General features: G+C 44.8%; 1 protein-coding gene across 3 annotated transcripts in view; it reads left to right on the top strand.

The window, feature by feature from the left end:
* COP1 (COP1 E3 ubiquitin ligase) overlaps positions 1 to 14,112 on the top strand; it is a 226,800-nt gene that overhangs the window by 57,499 nt on the left and 155,189 nt on the right. For all 3 annotated transcript variants that reach the window (XM_073356470.1, XM_073356469.1, XM_073356471.1), the window contains exons 9-10: positions 2,034 to 2,091; positions 10,416 to 10,530. In XM_073356470.1, the coding sequence (XP_073212571.1) occupies positions 2,034 to 2,091; positions 10,416 to 10,530 (173 nt within the window). The remainder of the gene's footprint in view (positions 1 to 2,033; positions 2,092 to 10,415; positions 10,531 to 14,112) is intronic.

The following is a 14,112-nucleotide window of genomic DNA, read 5'->3' as shown; positions in this document are numbered from 1 at the left end:
GATAGTGGAATTATATCTACACTTGTGGAACCTAGATTACATTGCTTTACCAGCATATCTATAGCAAAAATAAGACTGGACACTTTAAGTCTGCTGTGCTGCTGTTAATTCCAGCTGTACCTGTCTGTTGTAACAGCTTGTTTTTCAGCTGTGCATCTCTCTCCTGCTGTCACCGGCAGGAACTGGTATATGCATTTTGTTTGTCTGCCCCTTCACCCTCCCATGATTAAAGTTTATTGTCCCTGAATGTGCTTGAAGCAGCATTATTACTTTTTTTCCTCCACAAAGATCTAATAGAAAATGATTCTTTTCCTAGAACGTGTTTTTTTTTTTTTTTTTTTTTTTTTGCTTGTAGCTTTTCTGTTTTGGCTGTGCAAGTGTTAAGACATCAGCAGTTGGAGTTCGCTTAAAAGTTAACTACAAATGTATTAAAATTTTAATGTTTTCTTCAAGTCAGATTTGCGTCTATTAGATTTTTTTAAAATTAATATTGGAGTGAAGTATTAAAGCCCAATTACAAGTATTTTGGCTTTCTAGATTTATAGCTTGTGGAAATGCTCTTAATGCTATGTCGGTAGTCCCGTAGTACACGGAAATTTCAGTGTCACTGATCAGCGCTGGCAACCATAACCTAAACATAAGAGTTTTGAAAAAATTGATTTTACACAGAAAGACCAATAAAAATATTTCCAGTAACCTTATAAAAACTACCTGTTCCTCCACCCCACTCCCCCATTAAAACATAATCTTCAGTGAGAACAATACTTCTATCTAACATTCATTGTAGGTGAGGAAATTAAAGTGAAACTGAATAATCTGTTTCAAGACAAATGAAATAAAGTAAACAAGACAAGAATACTGGTGAAAGCAAGGCTTTCAAAATTTTTTACAGTAGATATTTGTAACACAGATTGTTGACTAAATAATTTTAACCTGATAGTGTTCTTGTGTGGTAGTCTAAAAATGCTTCAGGGGCAAATAAAGGCTGATTACTAAGTGGTACTGGGGAAGGGATTTGTGTATCATACAGAAATAAAATGTTACAGGCAAGATTTTCAAGCACTGGTGCCTAAAGTTAGGGTTTAAATACTTTAGTTGGCTAAATAATGGGCCTGATTTGCAAAAGTGCTGAGCAGTCTGTAGCTAGCTGCTGGGTCCTCAGACCATGTAACTGTACCTCACAAAGTTAGGTGCCTCACTTTAGGCAAGCTGTTTTTCAAATCTTGGCTTCAGTCAATGTATGCGGGTGGTCAACATGATAGGAACTAACCATAAATAACTGTTCTTATAGAGAAGTGGTTTGTTCATTTCCTAGCCTCTGGAAAAAAAATCCAGAAGAGGTGAACTCAGTGTCTTATTTCAAAATTAAAAGTATGCAAAACTGGAAAATAGCATGCCATAGGAATGTTTCTGATCGGTAATTCTGGATCTAAACATCAACTTAGAGATCTGTTCTTCACAACTCAAGTACCAGGGTTGGTGGTTGGTTGGTTGTTTTTTTTTTGGGAGGGGGAGAAGAGAGGCAGGTCAGACACTTCCAGAGATCATCTCTATAATATTAAGGTGACTGGGTCAATAATTTTCCAAACTAGGTTTTTGACTGTTCCCTTCACATCACTATCTTGGACCCCATGAAATACCAGTAACTCCCTTTAGGAAGGAAGGGGTACCTACACAATTATTTTGTAATAGCAGTATGTAGAAGGTATGCTTACACTACATGCTTTACATACAGAACACATCTGTCCTCAAATTTTGTTTGTAACACTATCACACTTGACTGTACTTGGATAGAAGTGTGTTTAAGAGTAATTTAGAATTTCTTGTAGACATAAGACATATCCACATTCTTCTCTAAGCCAATTTCTCATTCTGTATGGCTTATGTAAGGCTTATGTTTCATGCCTACAAAATGAATTTAAAACACAATTTTGCTGCTATATGTAATAGGAAAAATACGTAGGTTGAAAATGATAAAGGATGAGTGCATAGTGACTGATTTTAAGCAGGCTCCGTTTCTCTTGGTTTTACAGTAATATTATCGATTCCACGGAGTACAGCCAGCCTCCAGGATTCAGTGGCAGTTCTCAGGTAAGATAATACATATGTCTGGAGGGAGGGACAAAGGACAAAGATTGTTTTCAATCTCCAGGACATTGGCCAAACTGGCTCTTATAAATCTGAATCCTTAAATAGTCACCTCGTTATCTGTGGCAGAGGCTAAGCTATAGGAATAATTGCATATTCTCATGCATCAGGTCATATTCAGGTACATGCTCTCTGCAGGGAGAAATGGTATCATACATTTTAGGTACCTGACTTCATTTCCAAAGTTGATTTTTCTTGTGACTGTATTAGATTGGGAACCTGTTTGAAGCCTCATTTCTCCTTGCTTGAAACCGCACAATATGTAAAAGTTCTCTGTGTAACTTTTAGTGCGCAGCAGCAGGGTCCACATGGCGATATAATGTACAGGTAAAAATGCTTTTGAAACTTAATTTTAGAGCTAGCTATGGATACAAAAATTAGAGTAAATCATTGTAATAATCCTGAGACGGCATTTCTGTAGCATATTTTGTGGTAATATCAGTTGGTAGTTAGTAAATGGATAGAGGAGGTTCTCTTTTTTTTTTCCGAGACATTTTATAGCTGCGTTATTGGTAGCTAGATACCATGGTGATTGGCTCTGTATAAATACCTTTTATCTATCTGATTTTAAAGGGAGTATAAAATACAGATGGAGAGTTTATGTTCAAAACTCTAATCTAGCATGTTCTTTATTTGTTGCTGTCCATGGATGCTACTTGTTTTAATACTTTAATTTCGCCTTTGAAATAGAAAGAAACAGCATAATTCTACCACCCCCTCCTTCTATCCCCAACCCAAGCTAGGTTTTCCCATCACTCTGGATAACAGCCTGTTGGTTTGAAAATCATATAGACTGAAGTCTGCTCTCTCTAGGGTGGATTGTTAATTAAATTTTAATATATTTTTGGGCTGGGAATCTAGAAATAATTAATGTTAAGAAACACTTAGTTAAATTTTCATTTGCACAAGAAATCTCCAGTGAAAATAGTCCATATGAATATAAACTGAGCTACATTTTTTGTTAATCAGTCATGGTAAAATCAGTTCTTCTTCGAATGATTGCTTATGTGAATTTCACAATAGGTGTGCGTGCTCGCCACGTGCACCAGTGCCAGAAGCTTTTTCCCTAGCAGTACCTGTTGAGGGACCGGGGGCAGCACCTCAGCGACCCCTGGAGTGGAGCCTGCCTGGCGCGGTAAAAGGGGAACTGCGTGCTCCCCCCACCCTCAGTTCCTTCTTGCTGCCAGTGAAGGTGCGTCGGAACTACTCTGCTCCATTATGTGTGATTATGTGTGATTGGAGTAACAGAGACTTGGTGGGATAACTTACGTGACTGGAGTACTGTCATGGATGGATATAAACTGTTCAGGAAGGACAAGCAGGGCAGAAAAGGTGGGGGAGTTGCATTGTATGTAAGGGAGCAGTATGACTCCTCAGAGCTCCGGTATGAAACCGCAGAAAAACCTGAGAGTCTGAGTTAAGTTTAGAAGCGTGAGCAACAAGGGTGATGTTGTGGTGGGAGTCTGCTATAGACCACCGGACCGGGGGATGAGGTGGACGAGGCTTTCTTCCGGCAACTAACGGAAGTTACTAGATCGCAGGCCCTGGTTCTCATGGGAGACTTCAGTCACTCTGATATCTGCTGGGAGAGCAGTACGGTGGTGCACAGACAATCCAGGAAGTTTTTGGAAAGCGTAGGGGACAATTTCCTGATGCAAGTGCTGGAGGAACCAACTAGGGGCAGAGCTCTTCTTGACCTGCTGCTCACAAACCGGGAAGAATTAGTAGGGGAAGCAAAAGTGGATGGGAACCTGGGAGGCAGTGACCATGAGATAGTCGAGTTCAGGATCCTGACACAGGGAAGAAAGGAGAGCAACAGAATACGGACCCTGGACTTCAGGAAAGCAGACTTTGACTCCCTCCGAGAACTGATGGGCAGGATCCCCTGGGGGAATAACATGAGGGGGAAAGGAGTCCAGGAGAGCTGGCTGTATTTTAAAGAATCCTTATTGAGGTTACAGGGACAAACCATCCCGTTGTGTCGAAAGAATAGTAAATATGGCAGGTGACCAGCTTGGCTTAACAGTGAAATCCTTGCTGATCTTGAACACAAAAAAGAAGCTCACAAGAAGTGGAAGGTTGGACAAATGACCAGGGAAGAGTATAAAAATATTGCTCAGGGATGCAGGAGTGAAATCAGGAAGGCCAAATCACACCTGGAGTTGCAGCTAGCAAGAGATGTTAAGAGTAACAAGAAGGGTTTCTTCAGGTATGTTGGCAACAAGAAGAAAGTCAAGGAAAGTGTGGGCCCCTTACTGAATGAGGGAGGCAACCTAGTCAGAGAGGATATGGAAAAAGCTAATGTACTCAATGCTTTTTTTGCCTCTGTCTTCACAAACAAGGTCAGCTCCCACACTACTGCACTGGGCAGCACAGCATGGGGAGGAGGTGACCAGCCCTCTGTGGAGAAAGAAGTGGTTCAGGACTATTTAGAAAAGCTGGATGAGCACAAGTCCATGGGGCCGGGTGCGCTGCATCCGAGAGTGCTAAAAGAGTTGGCGGATGTGATTGCAGAGCCATTGGCCATTATCTTTGAAAACTCATGGCGATTTGGGGGAAGTCCCGGATGACTGGAAAAAGACTAATGTAGTGCCCATCTTTTAAAAAAAAAAAAAAAAAAAAAAAAAAAAAGGAAGGTGGAGGATCCTGGGAACTACAGGCCAGTCAGCCTCATCTCAGTCCCTGGAAAAAATCATGGAGCAGGTCCTCCAGGAATCAATTCTGAAGCACTTAGAGGAGAGGAAAGTGATCAGGAACAGTCAGCATGGATTCACCAAGGGCAAGTCATGCCTGACTAATCTAATTGCCTTCTATGATGAGATTACTGGCTCTATGGATGAGAGGAAAGCAGTGGACATGTTGTTCCTTGACTTTAGCAAAGCTTTTGACACGGTCTCCCACAGTATTCTTGCCAGCAAGTTAAAGAAGTATTAGCTGGATGAATGGACTATAAGGTGGATAGAAAGCTGGCTAGATTGTCGGGCTCAACGGGTAGCGATCAATGGCTCCATGTCTAGTTGGCAGCTGGTATCAAGTGGAGTGCCCCAAGGGTCCGTCCTGGGGCCAGTTTTGTTCAATATCTTCATAAATGATCCGGAGGATGGTGCGGATTGCACTCTCAGCAAATTTGCAGATGACATTAAACTGGGAGGAGAGGTAGATACGCTGGAGGGTAGGGATAGGATACAGAGGGCCCTAGACAAATTGGAGGATTGGGCCAAAAGAAATCTGATGTGGTTCAACAAGGACAAGTGCAGAGTCTTGCACTTAGGACGGAAGAATCCCATGCACTGCTACAGACTAGGGACCGAATGGCTCGGCAGCAGTTCTGCAGAAAAGGACCTAGGGGTGACAGTGGACGAGAAGCTGGATATGAGTCAGCAGTGTGCCTTTGTTGCCAAGAAGGCCAATGACATTTTGGGATTTATACGTAGGGGCATTGCCAGCAGATCGAGGGACGTGATCGTTCCCCTCTATTCGACATTGGTGAGGCCTCATCTGGAATACTGTGTCCAGTTTTGGGCCCCACACTACAAGAAGGATGTGGAAAAAATTGGAAAACGTCCCGCGGAGGGCAACAAAAATGATTAGGGGACTGGAACACATGACTTATGAGGAGAGGCTGAGGGAACTGGGATTGTTTTATCTGCGGAAGAGAAGAATGAGGGGATATTTGATAGCTGCTTTCAACTACCTGAAAGGGGGCTCCAAAGAGGATGGATCTAGACTGGTCTCAGTGGTAGCTGATGACAGATCGACAAGTAATGGTCTCAAGTTGCAGGGGGAGGTTTAGGTTGGATATTAGGAAAAACTTTTTCACTAGGAGGGTGGTGAAACACTGGAATGCGTTACCTAGGGAGGTGGTAGAATCTCCTTCCTTAGAAGTTTTTAAGGTCAGGCTTGACAAATCCCTGGCTGGGATGATTTAATTGGGGATTGGTCCTGCTTTGAGCAGGGGATTGGACTAGATGACCTCCTGAGGTCCCTTCCAACCCTGATATTCTGTGATTCTAGAGGATCCTAAATGGTTCCTTAGTTTTCATAACTTAGTAAGCAGCCTAATAAAGTGCAAAACACCTGCATGGGCTTTATTATAGAGAAGAAAAGTCTTCCTGTAAGGCAGTGGTTATCAACCTTTCCAAACTCCATATCCCTTTCAGGAGTCTGTCCTGAGTACCCCAAGTTTCACCTCACTTAAAACCTACTTGCTTACAAAATCAGACATAAGTATCACAGCACACTATTACTGAAAAATTGCTTACTTTCTCATTTTTACCATATTATAAAATAAAGCAATTGGAATATAAATATTGTACTTGCATTTCAGTGTATAGTGTATATAGGGCAGTATAAACAAGTCATTATTTGCAAATTAAAAATTCATACACTGACTTTGCTAGTGTCTTTTATGTAGCCTGTTGTAAAACTAGGTAAATATCTAGATGAGTTTATGTACCCCATGGAAGACATCTGTGTGCCCCCAGGGGTATGTGTACCTCTGGTTGAGAACCACTGCCCTAAGGCTCCAACAAACCGTAGCAGGGCTTTAGCCAGTCCGACCTCAAACTATGTTTAGCTGGCGTTCTTCAATCAGGTCCCAAAGCAAAGAGAAATACAGGCTCTAAGCCGTGGTCCCAAAACACAGGTTGCTTCTCTCCCTAATGGCTCCCGTACAGCACAGTTCCCCGTAGCAGTAAGAGTTGCGTTCAACATCTCCTCGTTGTGTTTGGCCCTTTGGTCTCAGAGCATTCCCCCTAAACCTTTTCTTCCTTGGTAGGAAGAAGCAAGATTTTGCTTTTTTCCCCTCTTGTGCCAGCTGCTTGCTTGTCTCTCCCTCTCTTGCCTCTTCCAGTGTAACTTAGCAACTGATTGAGTAGTCAAGGAGCAGACTTTCTTGCCTATGTAAGCGGGGGAATAGTCCTGCTATTGTGGGGAACTTTCCTGGCTTCTGCACTACCCCGGTGAAGTGGGCTCGCAAAAGGATCTGAGTCCTCGTTCCCACTTCCTTTACCCAGTGGCTTCCCTGCCCTTGAGGACTCCCCTTCCGCTCTCCTGTCTGGCAGAGTCCTCGTAACCCCAACAAGGCTGGGCCTGGGATTCCTGGGGGCTCGACCCCCAACCCTGCTGTGGTCACCTAGGACAGGGGCTAGGGTGTCCCCACTCTTGGGGTACTCTCTCTGCACTAGGCACTTCTCTGACCCACTGACCATTACATACAATTTAAAGCAAATGCAAGTTATTTAATCAACAATTTCTTTAAAAAGAATAAGGAAAAATGGGAACAGGTAAAGGAAACACATCAACCCGCTCTGTGGCAGGGAACATCACAAACAGTGTCTCTGGAATGTCAGGACAGTTTACAGTCTGTTCCTTGTAAGTCCCAGGCCTCCTTCTCAGGCCCCGGCTGTGCTGCAGGGATGCTGTGGGTTGGACACTGGCTCTGGTGGTGGCCACACGCTGTCAGGCTCTAAGTGGTAGGACCCTTCTTCCCAGTGTTGCCCCCGCCCTGTCAGGGGGGTTATGATCAAAGCCTGGCCTGCAGAGTGTCTTGGCTGAGGTGTCTCCTTGTGCTGGGCCTGCTGCCAGGGTCCCCGTCAGTCTCCCCAGCTGCTCACCGCACCCAGCTCCAGACTGCTCCAGCCCAAGCTCCACCACTCGGTCTCTGCGCTGCTGCTGCTGCTCTGCCTCCAGCTCCCTGGACTGCTTCTTTGGCCCCTCTGCCTCTGGTTGCTACAGCTCTGTTCCCAGAACAGTTCTGCTCTGCAGGCTGCTTCTGTGACTCTGCTCCCAGCACTGACCTGCTTCGTGGGCTGCTTTTCTGGCCCCTCTGGCTCTGGTTGCTGCAGCTCTGCTCCCAGGGCAAGTCTGCTCTCTCTGGGCTGTGCCTCTGGCTTTGGGGCTGCAGCTCTGCTCCCAGGACAGGGTCTGTTCTGTCTGGGCTGCTTTTCTGGTCCCTCTGGATCTGGCACAGCTCTACTCCCCAGCTTAGCTTGGGCCCCTGCTTTCTCCTTAGCTCGGCCCCACTCTGACTGACCCAGGCAAATCCAGCTCACACAGAGGACGGGACCTCCCTGGCCTCCTGACTCCCTGATTAACCTGCCTGCCCTGTCATTCAAGTTGACCTGGAGCATTGGCCTCTCCCCATTGTTCCTGGGGGCTGTCAGTCTCAGGGTCCTGATTCCCCATCGACCCTTCCCCCCCTTTTGTACTGGGAGCTAGCAACTAAAACATCCCCACTGAATGATAGTAAGGGGGCAACAGTCCCCTTACACCTAGATAGGGCCGGTGCAACCATTAGGCGAACTAGGCGGTCGCCTAGGGCACCAAGTGGTGAGGGGCGGCAGTGGAGAGGAGGTAAGCTGGGGCAGGGGGGCGGTGCACAGGGGAACCACTCCCCGCCCCAGCTCACTTCTGCTCTGCCTACTCCCCTGAGCACTGCTCCGCTCTGCTTCTCTCCTTCCCAGACTTGTGTGCCTGAGAGGTGGGAGAAGCGGCGGCATGCTCGGGGAGGAGGCAGAGCAGAGGTGAGCTGGGGCGGGGAGCTGCCGTTGGGGGGGCTGCCTGTGCCGAGGGGAGGGGGCGGCGGGGAGCTGCTGCCCCGGGGGTGGGGGAGGAGGCTGGCCGAGGGGAGGGGACGGTGGGGAGCTGCCGGTGGGGGTGGGGCCGGCAAGGTGGAAGTTTTCATCTGGGGCTTGAAACCTCCTTGCACCGGTCCTGTGCCTAGAAGCTTGATTGGTGTTTCATTAAAGTAGGCACAGTTGAGCATTTAGCTGATCAAGGCAGGTTAATGCAGACTGATTACCAGTACAACTCAGTTTGCCAGTCTGAGATCTATTGGAGTGGAATTTGGCTCTTAAGATCTAGTAATAGCTTTGCTAATCGTATTAACTACTTAGCATGTGATTGATTTCATCTTAGTACAGACTGGAACCACCTAGAAGATTCAGGTTTAGGTTATATTACTCATCCTGTTCCAGACAGTTGTCGAGTTGAAATGAAGTGATTGCTCATTGCTGTTTGCAGTCTTCTTGAACCTGAGCCATTTGCAGTATGGTAGGCACAATTTGCTGAGGCTAAAGCAGTTGCAACCTGGTTCATGTAATTAACATAAAGATGGTAGCATGTCCCGTTCAATATTTGTAAAGTTGTCATGTGTAGTTCATTGTCAAAACTGCAGTGAAGCAGAGATGCTTAATGTCAGGTGCATTTGGCATAAAGCTGGATTGCTGTCGGTATAAAATGAGTACCTACAAGATATGTGCAATCAGCATGAAATGGAAGTTGTGAACTTAAGGTTCATCCAGTCAATATACAGTCAGGGAATGTACATGATGGGTAGTTCTTGACGTTTTCATTGCCTTGTTTTGTTCCAGGTTACTTGTTCATACAGTGTACTCTTCATAAGGTGTATTCCTTTAATTTCAATTTAATTACATCCTTGTTGGCTTCTTGCTGGTTGTAATGTGAGAGTGACTTATTGTTGTTTCTGAACTGAGAGTAAATTGCTAATTATGAAAGCAAGAAGCATGTTGAATGTGTTAACTTCTTAAGCTGAAATCCTGGCACCTTTGTGGCAGTGCTCCCATTGACTTCAGTGGAGCCAGGATTTCGTACTTGGCTTGTGCATTGTCACGTGATAAACCTTTTTGTGCACCACCGGTGCTGCTGCTAATGACCCAGTAGGGCTTGTTGTAGTGCCTAAGAGCCACAGTCATGGACCAGGACCCCGTTGTGCTAGTCCTTGTACAAACAGAACAAAAAGACTGTCCCTGCCCATGTATGTTTGAGTTTCTGTATTGGTTCTTTTTTATGTGCCCTGATATACTGGAGTGAAGTTTTTATATGTAAGCTTATCTTTTATAAGATCAAGTAAAGAGAATGCAACTCATATAGCAGATTTCAGAGTAGCAGCCATGTTAGTCTGTATTCGCAAAAAGAAAAGGAGTACTTTGAGGCACCTTAGAGACTAACACATTTATTTGAGCATAAGCTTTCGTGAGCATGCGATGAAGTGATTATCCAATTATAATTACTACCTTCAGAAAACAAGAATTACGGGTATGTGACTGACTTTCTTGTCAGTAAAATAACCAGATGTGACGAGAGGCAGATAAATGTAGAAAAAAGGCCTTTGGTCTTTTTCCAGTTTCATAACCTCTTAAAAAATAAAAGGGCATGTCTCTATACAATTTGGTAAAATGTACCAAAACAGGTAAAGCCAGGCCTCGGCCTCTTTGGTAAATAAGTATTTCTTGTTCTCCACTCAGACTAAAAAACAGCCATGGTATAACAGCACGTTGGCATCAAGGCGGAAGAGGCTTACAGCTCATTTTGAGGACTTGGAGCAGTGCTATTTTTCCACCAGGATGACTCGTGTATCAGGTATGTTTCTTTTGCATTAATGAATTTGGAGTTGAATTTCTGAGGTGCTTCCAGTTGCCTGTCTTAAGTACTTGAATCACAGAAATTGACTCTCTTTTGAGAGAGCACATCTCACTTCTCCTCTCCAAGTTCTGTATGCACGTACACCTGAGCTGACTGGCAGAACCTCATCTCTTGTCCAGTCTTGGGTTGGCTTTTTAAATCAAAGAAATATGTTCTTGGCATTTCAAAAGAGGCCCAAGGGGGTATTTTACAAAGGCAGTGCATGAAAGACACGTACAACAATCCTCCTAATGAACAATAGGACTTCAGTCTGTACCTAGTACATCCTTTTAAAAATGTACTGACGCAAGAGAAGGGTTTGAGATACCATTGTGAGGAGCCTTTTCACTCAAACAGGCATGTGTTGATTACAATTCAAAGGCTATTGAGGGTGGTAGGAAGATAACTTGGCATGTTCTCCTGTACTTAAAACACAAATGGCACTAGATATGAGCTTTGAAGAATGTTTCAACACCATGTTCCTGGAGTATGTTCTCTGGATTTAACAAAAAGAAAAGGAGTACTTGTGGCACCTGAGAGGCTAACAAATTTATTTGAACATAAGCTTTCGTGAGCTACAGCTCATTTCATCAGGTACATTCAGTAGAAAATACAGTGCGGAGATTTATATACATAGAGAACATGAAACAATGGGTGTTACCATACACACTGTAATAAAAGAGTGATCACTTAAGGGGAGCTATTACCAGCGGGGGGGTGGACTTCTTGTAGTGATAATCAAGGTGGGCCATTTCCAGCAGTTGACAAGAACGTCTGAGGAACGGTGTAGGGGGGCAGGAAATAAACATGGGGAAAAAGTTTTACTTTGTGTAATGACCCATCCACTCCCAGTCTCTATTCAAGCCTAAGTTAATTGTATCCAGTTTGCAAATTAATTCCAATTCAGCAGTCTCTCGTTGGAGTCTGTTTCTGAAGTTTTTTTGTTGAAGAATTGCAACTTTTAGGTCTGTAATCGAGTGACCAAAGAGTTTGAAGTGTTCTCCGACTGGTTTTTGAATGTTATAATTCTTGACGTCTGATCTGTGTCCATTTATTCTTTTATGTAGAGACTATCCAATTTGGCCAATGTACATGGCAGAGGGGCATTGCTGGCACATGAGGTCATATATCACATTGGCAGATGTGCAGGTGAACGAGCCTTTGATAGTGTGGCTGATGCGATTAGGCCCTATGATGGTGTCCACTGAATAGATATGTGGACACAGTTGCAACGAGCTTTGTTGCAAGGATAGGTTCCTGGGTTAGTGGTTCTGTTGTGTGGTATGTGGTTGTTGGTGAGTATTTGCTTCAGGTTGCGGGGCTGTCTGTAGGCAAGGACTGGCCTGTCTCCCAAGGTCTGTGAGAGTGATGGGTCGTCCTTCAGGATAGGTTGTAGATCCTTGATGATGCTCCTTGATGGAGAGGTTTTAGTTGGGGGCTGAAGGTGATGGCTAGTGGCGTTCTGTTATTTTCTTTGTTGGGCCTGTCCTGTAGTAGGTGACTTCTGGGTACTCTTCTGGCTCTGACAATTTGTTTCTTCACTTCAGCAGGTGGGTATTGTAGTTGTAAGAATGCTTGATAGAGATCTTGTAGGTGTTTGTCTCTGTCTGAGGGGTTGGAGCAAATGCGGTTGTATCGTAGAGCTTGGCTGTAGACAATGGATCGTGTGGTGTAGTCTGGATGAAAGCTGGAGGCATGTAGGTAGGAATAGTGGTCAGTAGGTTTCCGGTATAGGGTGGTGTTTGTGACCATCGCTTATTAGCACCGTAGTGTCCAGGAAGTGGATCTCTTGTGTGGACTGGTCCAGGCTGAGGTTGATGGTGGGATGGAAATTGTTGAAATCATGGTGGAATTCCTCAAGGGCTTCTCTTGCATGGGTCCAGATGATGAAGATGTCATCAATGTAACACAAGTAGAGTAGGGGCATTAGGGGACGAGAGCTGAGGAAGCGTTGTTCTAAGTCCGCCATAAAAATGTTGGCATACTGTAGGGCCATGCGGGTACCCATAGCAGTGCCGCTGATTTGAAGGTATACATTGTCCCCAAATGTGAAATAGTTATGAGTGAGGACAAAGTCACAAAGTTCAGCCACCAGGTTTGCCGTGACGTTATTAGGGATACTGTTCCTGACAGCTTGTAGTCCATCTTTGTGTGGAATGTTGGTGTAGAGGGCTTCTACATCCATAGTGGCCAGGATGGTGTTTTCAGGAAGATCACCGATGGATTGTAGTTTCCTCAGGAAGTCAGTGGTGTCTCGAAGATAGCTGGGAGTGCTGGTAGCGTAGGGCCTGAGGAGGGAGTCTACATAGCCAGACAATCCTGCTGTCAGGGTGCCAATGCTGGAGATGATGGGGCTTCCAGGATTTCCGGGTTTATGGATCTTAGGTAGCAGATAGAATACCCTAGGTCGGAGTTCCAGGGGTTTGTCTGTGCGGATTTGTTCTTGTGCTTTTCCAGGGAGTTTCTTGAGCAAATGGTGTAGTTTCTTTTGGTAACCCTCAGTGGGATCAGAGGGTAATGGCTTGTAGAAAGTGGTGTTGGAGAGCTGCCTAGCAGCCTCTTGTTCATATTCCGACCAATTCATGACGACAGCACCTCCTTTGTCAGCCTTTTTGATTATGACGTCAGAGCTGTTTCTGAGGCTGTGGATGGCATTGTGTTCTGCACGGCTGAGGTTATGGGGCAAGTGATGCTGCTTTTCCGCAATTTCAGCCTATGCACGTCAGTGGAAGCACTCTATGTAGAAGTCCAGTCTGTTTCGACCTTCAGGAGGAGTCCACCCAGAATCCTTCTTTTTGTAGTCTTGGTAGGAAGGTCTCTGTGGGTTAGTATGTTGTTCAGAGGTGTGTTGGAAATATTTCTTGAGTCAGAGACGTCGAAAATAGGATTCTAGATCACCACAGAACTGTATCACGTTCGTGGGGGTGGAGGGGCAGAAGGAGAGGCCCCGAGATACGACAGATTCTTCTGCTGGGCTAAGAGTATAGTTGGATAGATTAACAATATTGCAGGGTGGGTTAAGGGAACCACTGTTGTGGCCCCTTGTGGCATGTAGTAGTTTAGATAGTTTAGTGTTCTTTTTCTTTTGTAGGGAAGCAAAGTGTGTGTTGTAAATGGCTTGTCTAGTTTTGGTAAACTCCAGCCACGAGGAAGTTTGTGTGGAAGGTTGGTTTTTTATGGGAATATCCAGTTTTGAGAGCTCATTCTTAATCTTTCTCTGTTTGCTGTAGAGGATGTTGATCAGGTGGTTCCGCAGTTTCTTTGAGAGCGTGTGGCACAAGCTGTCGGCATAGTCTGTGTGGTATGTAGATTGTAATGGACTTTTTACCTTCAGTCCTTTTGGTATGATGTCCATCTGTTTGCATTTGGAAAGGAAGATGATGTCTGTCTGTATCTGTACAAGTTTTTTCATGAAGCTGATAGATTTCCACTTCATACGGCTAAACAGAGCCAGAAGAGTACCCAGAAGTCACCTACTACAGGACAGGCCCAACAAAGAAAATAACAGAACGCCACTAGCCATCACCTTCAGCCCCCAAC

Source organism: Lepidochelys kempii, chromosome 8, assembly GCF_965140265.1.
Source record: "Lepidochelys kempii isolate rLepKem1 chromosome 8, rLepKem1.hap2, whole genome shotgun sequence".
Taxonomy (NCBI): Eukaryota; Metazoa; Chordata; order Testudines; family Cheloniidae; genus Lepidochelys; species Lepidochelys kempii.
This window is presented reverse-complemented; position numbering and strand designations above follow the sequence as displayed.